The 10,000-nt window shown below is 44.1% G+C and overlaps 1 protein-coding gene across 1 annotated transcript in view; it reads right to left on the bottom strand.

Moving 5' to 3' along the window:
* Scp2 (Sarcoplasmic calcium-binding protein 2) overlaps positions 1 to 10,000 on the bottom strand; it is a 394,806-nt gene that overhangs the window by 7,010 nt on the left and 377,796 nt on the right. Inside the window, exon 6 of the mRNA XM_070089823.1 lies at positions 2,877 to 2,982. Within this exon, the coding sequence (XP_069945924.1) occupies positions 2,877 to 2,982 (106 nt within the window). The remainder of the gene's footprint in view (positions 1 to 2,876; positions 2,983 to 10,000) is intronic.

Below are 10,000 nucleotides of genomic sequence, written 5' to 3'. Positions count from 1 at the left end.
ATTACTCTCACACTTGATTCAAAACTCCCCACGCATTCACTCAACATATATATATAGATATATATATATATATATATATATATATATATATATATATATATATATATATATATATATATATATATATATATATATATATATATATATATATGTATATATATAAATATATATATATATATATATATATATATATATATATATATATATATATATATATATATATATATATATATATATATATATATATAATGGGGTCCACCTCTGGTGTAAATTGTGGGACCCACAGCCTCGGAAAAGTGGATAAAAAGGCTTCAAGGAAGAATATTTTGATTTCTTCCTGAAGCCATTTGAATATTCCACTTCCCCTACCACCCCATCTTTCAATATATTTTTTTTACCAATAGGAATATTTTATTACATAATATGGTACAGAAGATTTAAGAGATACATTGTTGATATAAAGGTGGCATATACGGTACATGTTGTTACGTGTGTATCACCGATTATAAGGCGAAAATCTCATCCAGCTCCTCAGAGCTGGGGCGTGTGCCCAAAATACAGCAGGCATTACCCCTTTGAACAGCCGCACTGAGCCGCTGGAACAGAAAACTAGCTGCCGTGGGATCCCTAGTTTCAGTTGAGGAGCTCCTGTAGCTTTTCAAACACGTGACGGGAACCCAAGATGCATATAATTTTCTCTCTTGGGATTGTCACACCGAGGTGCTGGAGGAAAAAAATGACGGCCTTTCTCTCCTTGAGGTGACCCATGTTTTTCCCCGGAGCAAAGGGTTTCTGATATTTTAGGAACGATGTAGTACTGCTGGGCCAAATCCTGTATTTGTTAGGCTTGTGATCTTCCTTGTGATCAGCAACACTGCCCTACTGACCAGCACTAAAAGGGATATAGGTGTCGGCCAGGAAAGATGCAAGAGTGTAGGTCCACACCAGCAGTCTTCCAAGGGTATGGATCCTGTAAGGGTAGATGGTAAGTAGCTGGGTAGTGAAGACCGAGGTTCTCTCTTGGATGAGCACAGAGCCGTAGCCAGGCTTATCGTGATGATCTCGTTGACTTCATTGTGTTTAATATGCCAACCTTTAGAACTTAAACAGTTCGGCTCATAGTGGTTGATTACTACTTTGCTTCAAATATACTTGTGCTGAATGCGATTTGGGGAAGCATGACAGAGAGCCACTGCAGTGTGAAGGGTCTGCGAGTCAAGACGTGTTCCAGTAACAGAAAAGAAAACTCTTAAGAGAAAATCACCCGAATAAATCTCACTCGCCACTCTCTCGTTAGCAGAGTTTGCACTTGCTAACAAAGCTGCAGCAACATTTTCCATGATCCAGGCTTGTTTGTCAGCTGGTCTTGTCGTCTGCATTGAGCGGTGTAAGTGGGACCATCCACTCCTGTACGATTGCGAATTATGTTCTAGTAGGCTTTCCTTCAACAGCTCACTGGATCCGTTGGTGAAGGATAAAAATGCTGGCAGGTCAGTCTGAGAGGCTGTACATATGCCCAGTCAAACTCGAAGTATGGTTTGCTCCCACTGTGATTTGTCCAGTGAAAGGTTTAAGACTTTTTCTAGCGTGACCTTTAGGAGGAAGTCGTTCTCTCTTTGTTTGGGGTTGACAAATGATGGAGAGCGCCGTAAAAGTAAGCATGCTTCGGACTGTAGGTCTCAAATGGGACCTACAATCCCATTTGGTAGTTTCGGAATATTCAAAAGCTGTTCAATCCTCTGGCTGGACATTAAAATCGGATGGCGATCCACTTATGCGTAGAGGAACCAATTGTGTTTGGCAGTGGTTTTCCGTCCCGGCGAACCACCAGGGGGATCATTATAATAATGGTATACAATACTGATAAGCTGAAGACTACGACAGGTATGTTGTATATATCTTGTTCTTTACTAGTGGGATATCAGATTTGAGGAGTCGTGACTGGCTACCTTATCTGACCTCCTTCGTTCCACCACTCTAAAGAGCAGATGACCATTTTATGCCCCCTTACAGCTATAGATGCACCCTTTTCTATTGTTTCTTTTGTTCCCCTTCTTTCTTAGATTTTCCCTACTTGTTTACTTTTATTTAGTCTTTCTCGAGCCTATTTGTATCATAGACGAATTTCGCTGGTTTAGCTGGTCTCCGAGGAATGTTACATCTTCGGTGTTCTTTATTTTCACGGAAACACCATGAGATATCTATATTATGTTATTCAGCAACTTCATTACCTTTTCAAGTTTACCTGCTACCCTTTCGTAGCTTCTGGAGTTTTCCCCCTGTTCATCATAGTCTCCCAGGTGCATGTTGCTTCGGTGTTGGAAGGTGGACTCTCCCAAAATTTATGGACTGTCTCCGTTATTTCCGCTAAGCTTTCACCATCAAACTCCTCCATTCTCAGGAGGTGAAGAAAACCCTTAAGGGAGGTGAGTTACTTTTATAGTCGCCACTCACTAGCCCCAATGATGTAATTTAAGGATTTCATCATTGTAATTATAACACATGCCATTATAATAAACAAAAGAAACCTCTGAAGCGAAAGGAAAAAAATCATTAGTTCACTTCAGTAAGGTACCCACCTTTTTTTTTATTACATTCTTCAATTTTAACATCGCTGTCGCAGGGCTTATTGAAAGAGTATCTAAAAAATATTTAACATGTGAATTCCGCTTTCAAAAATTGAATAAAAGCAGCCTATGTCCCTGAAAATATTTTAAATTTTTGGTTTTGGCGACCATCTTTATTATTGACCTCTACATATTTCCCCTCTCAGCCTCCTGCTATCTCCCGTACCTACTCTCACCTCTCTTTCACCCTTGCTCACACTCCCTCACCTCTCTCACCCTTCCTCACTAAGCCATAACCAGGCATCTCACCTGAGGCGTCTTCCAGGAGGAACATGAGGTCTCTGAAGATGTGACTCCACTCTCTGCCAGCACTCTCGTCCAGCCTCCAGGCAGCATACCACTCCTCCACCGACACCTGTCGTACACAAAGCATTACTAGTGGTGATAATATAGTGATAATAGTTTAGAGAGTAGTAGTGATAATTTGGTTTGTAGTAGTGATAGTTATGACTAGGGAAAAAGTCCTGAGGTTTCCTACAAAGAAATATTTAAATATCACTCGTGATGTTAAGCTTAATGTAAGTAACTCTATTGCGTTGCCCTGTTATTGCAACTCGAATATAAATCTTTGAAAGTAATGAGGCAATAGCCACTCATCATCAGAATAAATCCCGCGTGAGATTCATGATAAATATTGCAACGAAGGAATGGAGTGAGTTAAAATTTTGACAGTGAAGGTAGACGCAACAGAATTTTTTAAATAATAATAACGCAAGATATACTTGCACACATAAAAGAATGCTTTAAAAATGTATGTAATCAGTTTCAGAAGTTTTGATGACGGTGAGAGGTTCATGATCATACTGGAGAGAGTATGACTGCCTTTCATTCCCCAGGTAGTCTTTTACCCCTACGAGTTTGGCGTTCCTAAGTATATGCAATAATCTCAGTCAGTTTCGTTATATATATATATATATATATATATATATATATATATATATATATATATATATATATATATATATATATATATATATATATAAAATATAGGGAGGTACCACCTCTAGAACTGTTATGGGGACCCTCATCCTCAGAGAAAAGAATAAACTTGCTTCTGGGAAAACTCAAGATTCTCCCTGAAGCTGTTTGAGAATTTTCTCCTACCACCCCCTATATTATGTATATATATTTTATTTAAAGACAAAATACATTGACAAAACATTCACAAAAATATGATACAAAGTAAAACAACATAGGTAACTCAGAGCTACATCTCGAATACTTCGTCCAGCTCCCCTGCGGTGGGCCGCGTGCCCAGAATGCTGCAGGCATTTCCTCTCTGGATCGCAACACTGAGTCTCTGAAAGAGGAAGCTGGTCGCCCTGTGGTCCTTGGTTTCTATGATGAGCTTTTCACCCAGCTCTTTGAGGAACTTTAGAGCACACTTGCCCCATGCTCCAAGGGTCTCCGACCCTATTGGAATGAAGTTATAGCAAGGGGGAAGGTCTTCATATTTTCGGATCTTCTGGGTCTCCCTGTGGCTGGCAGCTCCACCCCCTTCCACTACAGAGTATGGCAAGTAGGTGTCTGCCAATGTGGCAGCACAGGTGTAGTCCCAGGCAATCTGCTTTCCATCCTTCCAGGGTAGCATAGTGGCTCCATCAGGACGCTTTTGACTTCCATCAGACCTCTGTACTTGGGGTTCCCGTTGAGCTGGGCAACGGGCTGTGGCGAGGCTTCTCTTTATTATGTCATTGATCTCCTCATGTCTGGCATACTTCCCTTCTGCTGTGTGGCACACGAGACCATGGAGTCCGAATTGATCAGCTGTCGCCCTGCCGCAAATACACCTATGTTCGGTGAGGATGGGGGCGGCTAGGCGAAGAGCAACACCAATCCGAATGGCCTGTGGGTCGAGACGGGTGCCCAGGGAGGAATTGGGAACAGCTAACAGGAAATCTCCTGAGTGTGGTGCCTTCACTGCCAGGAGACGAGCTTTGTTCTTTCCTGAAGCATTGGAGAGCATTGTGTTGGCGATTTTTTCCATGATCGGTTTGTCCCAGTGGGACTGTTTGTGCTGTTTGGGAGGAGCTGGTCTACTGGAGGAGTCTGTAAGGGTGTCCCACCGAATTGCTGCTTCAGTAAACCTGGGGTCTTGAGCTCCTACCAAGTCTCTCAAGCGTTCGGGCACTATCTTCTTGACTAATGCACTGGAAGCCAAACACGAAGACAGAAAAGCAGGTAAAGCAACATGCGTTGCTTTACGCACCCCTATACCTCCCAGTCGCACTGGGAGGGTTGCCTGATCCCATTGCTCATCCTCTAGTGACAGGTTCAGTGCCTTCTTAAAAGTTGATCTCAGGTGTGCATCATATTCATCAAGTGTTGGGTTGTCAAAAGAGGGTGCACACCTCAAGAAGTAAGTGAGTCTTGGCATAGTAAGACACCTTGTGAGGAGATACAGAGCATCATGGGCATCAAGATCGCTTATTCTCTCCTCCATTCTCATAAGGTCATTCAATTTGTCCCTGAGGACAGTATCGATGGCCTGGTGACCCAGCGGTGCCCCCAAGAGGGTACTGTTGGACGGAGTTGTAGTTGAGATTTCCGGGAGGATTCTTCGAACAGCATTGATTATTTCCTGGTTCGCTGTGATGATTTCACACTTAGAGGGATTGAGGATGAGTCCCAAGTCTTCTCCCTGTGTTTTCACCAGTTGTAGGTCCCCCACGAGGGACTCTTCAGTACCTGCCAGAGTGCCGTCATCCAGGTACCAGATATTGAGCTCACTGCGTAGGCTGGAAGTTAGTTCTCTTACTGCCAAGCAGAAGAGAAGTGGAGCAAGTGGGTCACCCTGCTGAACACCCTCTGATGATTGAATTTCATGTTCTCCAAACAAAAGAATTGAGGGTTTGCTGTAGCCGGCTGAAATGAAGGGAAAGAGACTGGGGAACCGAACCCGAACAGCTGGCAAAACAGCATCTCTCCTCACCATATTAAAGGCATTTCTAAAATCAAGTTTGACTATGGCCTTGTCTTCTGGTAGGTCCCTGATGTAGGCCCTTGCCGCATGAGCTGCAGCTTCACTGCCTTGAGAGACCCCAAAGCCCAGTTGGTGTGGCTGGAGTAAAGTGGCAGCTTCTAGGCGAATGTTTCTCACTGCTGCTTTGGCAACGAGACGGCGGAGAGTGTTTCCAACTGCAATGGGTCTGATTCCCCCATCCCTCTTCTTCAAAGCACATAGTGAGGCTCCAAAAAAGAAAGGTTTAATTTCTTCTGGGATTCGCCCAGCCAGGCAATTGTTGACGAAAGTTGTTAACTCGGTGAGAAGAATTGATGCAGATTCACCGAGTACTGGATTTACCATCTCTTTGAGGTGCTGAGGTCGAATTCCAGTGTAACCTCCTGCAGATCCTGCTGGAAATGACACGATCGCCTTATAGACTTCCGATTCTGGCAAAATTAATTGTTCAGTGATAGGGTCTTCCTCAGGGTTGTCGTTGATGGCTGTGGTGTCCCTGGTTGGATGCTTGTCTCTTAGTGCTTGGGCCGTGGTCTCATCCTTGGGGGCTACAGTGTCGTCACTTGTAATTATTCTTATTGCTCCCACTGTGTTACCTTCCTCAATTTTTTTGCTAACCTGTGCGCAAATTTTCTCGTTCTCAGTAGGACTTTTCTTGGGTCTGCCTCTTTGATTCCTGCGATGATGGGGCAGGGGGACACAGTTATCCGTTCTTGGGTAGTTGCGCACTGCCTTGATAACTGACGTGGTTAGCAGTTTGCCTCGTCTTTCAGGAACTGCAAGACAGACATTGCCGAACAAGAGAAGGTTGCGCCATGCTTGGATGGTGCCTCGGGCTTCTAAGTTAGTGGAACCTCCATTCACCCGCTTAAGAAGGTCTGTGAATTTCCCTGCTGCATATGGGCGAGCTGCTTTAGGGATGTGGGATAGTGTACTGCTAGCAGTGGATTTGAATGCCAACAGAAGGTTATCGCAAGTGACGAGGTTGCCATTGGAATTGTCATCTGCCTGTGGAGGCTGTGGGCTGCTCTCTGCTGGGGGCATATGTGATCCCGCACACCTATTGTGTGCACGAATACGGCCGTCCCTGTTGCGTGCTCGAAACTCTCCACACACCTGACATGTGCCTCTTCTTTCATTGTTGGGTGCATTGTTTCCCTGGCTTTGTGGCTGGCTGGCTTCATCGTCTGCCATACCTCAAACTGTGTGATAAGCACAAGCTGAAGGGAAAATGGCGCATGGCACATTCCGCATGTGGTTCATGGTGGTGGTGGTGGGGGGGGGGAGGAGAGGGGTGTCCAGTCCTTGTGGTGGGCGGTGGAAGATGTGTGCTGAGGCGGAGTAGGGCACTCACTCCCTCCCAGGACAAGTCACTATACACCACGATGCTCAGTGCACATGTTACTATACACCACTATGCTCAGTGCACTACCCCCACTATCAACGACACACCGCTATACACTTCACATGCTATGCGCATACCATGCACATACTATGCACTGTACACTATAGAATATATACACTATACACACGGTGAACAAACACACCATTGTTGTAACACGAGCACACGGTGTATGCGCGCCTGTTTGGGGAAGGGGGGGGACAGTTTTACCCCTCAACCTCCGCCTACTCCCCCTCCATTAGGCCTCCCCTCACCGACCTCTCCTACCCATAGGTGACCGTTATGTTCCCTCACTGAATTCACAAACACAGAACTTTTCTTGATTCTGACGGAATAGACGAAATGCGGAGTCTTCTGGCCCTTTCCAACACGACCAGCAGATATTCACACACCGGTCTGTTGATGATAATCCTGGCAGGTGTTCTTGATTGGACGATATTGTGCCAAAATCACAGAGCGAGATGCCCACAGCCTCTCTCTGGCAGAGGTGCCAGATATATATATATATATATATATATATATATATATATATATATATATATATATATACATATATATATATATATGTATATATATATATATATATATATATATATATATATATATATATATATATATATATATATATATATATATATATATATATATATATATATATATATATATATACATGTATATATATATATAAACTTTGTTATGTCAATTTTCTTTAAAAAATAGAAAATACAGATAAAATAATGGAACTTGCTAATGTCTGTTCTCTTATTCTCTCTTAAATCTTATGTGCAGTTTGCAGATCCTGTTTAATGCAAGACTAAGACGTCACTTGTAATTTGCTCAAACAGGTGACTGGTGGCAACGATGACAAAAATTTCATCTATATAAGAGATGTAGTTACCTTAAGAAACAGTTATATAGAACGGTGTACATTTGCTGGTGTTTAACTTTGTTATATTAAGCAGTAGAGAAGGTTGCTTGTCTTAGTAGTTAAAACAGTTGTGTGTGTTAATCGCCTGTGTGTAAATATTGAGCGAGTTGTTGTGGCAGGTAGGTGGAGGAGGGTGAGACACGCCTCATCATGGGTGAGACACGCCTCATCATGGGTGAGACACACCTCATCATGGGTGAGACACACCTCATCATGGGTGAGACACGCCTCATCATGGGTGAGACACGCCTCATCATGGGTGAGACACGCCTCATCATGGGTGAGACACGCCTCATCATGGGTGAGACACACCTCATCAAGGGTGAGACACACCTCATCAAGGGTAAGACACACCTCATCAAGGGTGAGACACACCTCATCATGGGTGAGACACGCCTCATCATGGGTGAGACACACCTCATCAAGGGTGAGACACACCTCATCAAGGGTAAGACACACCTCATCATGGGTGAGACACACCTCATCATGGGTGAGACACGCCTCATCATGGGTGAGACACGCCTCATCATGGGTGAGACACACCTCATCATGGGTGAGACACACCTCATCATGGGTGAGACACACCTCATCATGGGTGAGACACGCCTCATCAAGGGTGAGACACACCTCATCATGGGTGAGACACGCCTCATCATGGGTGAGACACACCTCATCATGGGTGAGACACGCCTCATCATGGGTGAGACACACCTCATCATGGGTGAGACACACCTCATCATGGGTGAGACACGCCTCATCATGGGTGAGACACACCTCATTATGGGTGAGACACACCTCATCATGGGTGAGACACGCCTCATCATGGGTGAGACACACCTCATCAAGGGTGAGACACACCTCATCAAGGGTGAGACACACCTCATCAAGGGTAAGACACACCTCATCAAGGGTGAGACACACCTCATCATGGGTGAGACACGCCTCATCATGGGTGAGACACACCTCATCAAGGGTGAGACACACCTCATCAAGGGTAAGACACACCTCATCATGGGTGAGACACACCTCATCAAGGGTGAGACACACCTCATCAAGGGTAAGACACACCTCATCAAGGGTGAGACACACCTCATCATGGGTGAGACACGCCTCATCATGGGTGAGACACACCTCATCAAGGGTGAGACACACCTCATCAAGGGTAAGACACACCTCATCAAGGGTGAGACACACCTCATCAAGGGTAAGACACACCTCATCAAGGGTGAGACACACCTCATCAAAGGTGAGACACACCTCATCAAGGGTGCGACACACCTCATCAAGGGTGAGACACACCTCATCAAGGGTGAGACACACCTCATCAAAGGTGAGACACACCTCATCAAGGGTGCGACACACCTCATCAAGGGTGAGACACACCTCATCAAGGGTGAGACACACCTCATCATGGGTGAGACACCCTTAATGTAACCACTCTCCATATATTAAAATTTATACATTGGTAAATTGTTACAAAACCGGTTTTCTCTCAATTAAAAAACAGTCCAGTGACCTATTATGATGTCATAACAGCGACTCTCAAGATCTCCAACATGGCCGCTGATGTTTGGTTTCCTATTAAAATAGCTTGGGAAGTCTATTTATGAGGCTAGTTGCAGCTATAAGCCTCGTGTATATGCTAGTACATGTTAACACATGTAACTCTTAATAAAAGTGATATAACCAGTTATAGTGAATGTATCTGACACAGTCGTCAATACTTACATCATTCTTTCATTTTCTTAAGTAATTCCAGTTTTTAACGCCCACGTATCGTCTCACAGCCTTGCTCAACATGCAACTTCCATGTTGCTGTTGTATAAGACACATGAACACTGGTGAATGTTAGAATAAATGTTAGTGAACTCGACTCACGAAATCGTAATGACACGATTTAAACAAACATACCCCGGCCGGGATTGAACCCGCAGTCAGAGAGTCTCAAAACTCCAGCCAGTCGCGTTAGCCACTAGACCAGCTAGCCACAATAACATTCGTCCAACTAAGTATATTTCTAGGTAGAAATATACCTAGTTGGACGAATCTTATTGTGGCTAGCTGGTCTAGTGGCTAACGCG

The sequence above is a fragment of the Cherax quadricarinatus genome, chromosome 30, assembly GCF_038502225.1.
Source record: "Cherax quadricarinatus isolate ZL_2023a chromosome 30, ASM3850222v1, whole genome shotgun sequence".
Classification (NCBI taxonomy): domain Eukaryota; kingdom Metazoa; phylum Arthropoda; class Malacostraca; order Decapoda; family Parastacidae; genus Cherax; species Cherax quadricarinatus.
The sequence above is the reverse complement of the archived record's forward strand: the minus strand, read 5'-3'. Positions and strand labels throughout refer to the sequence as shown.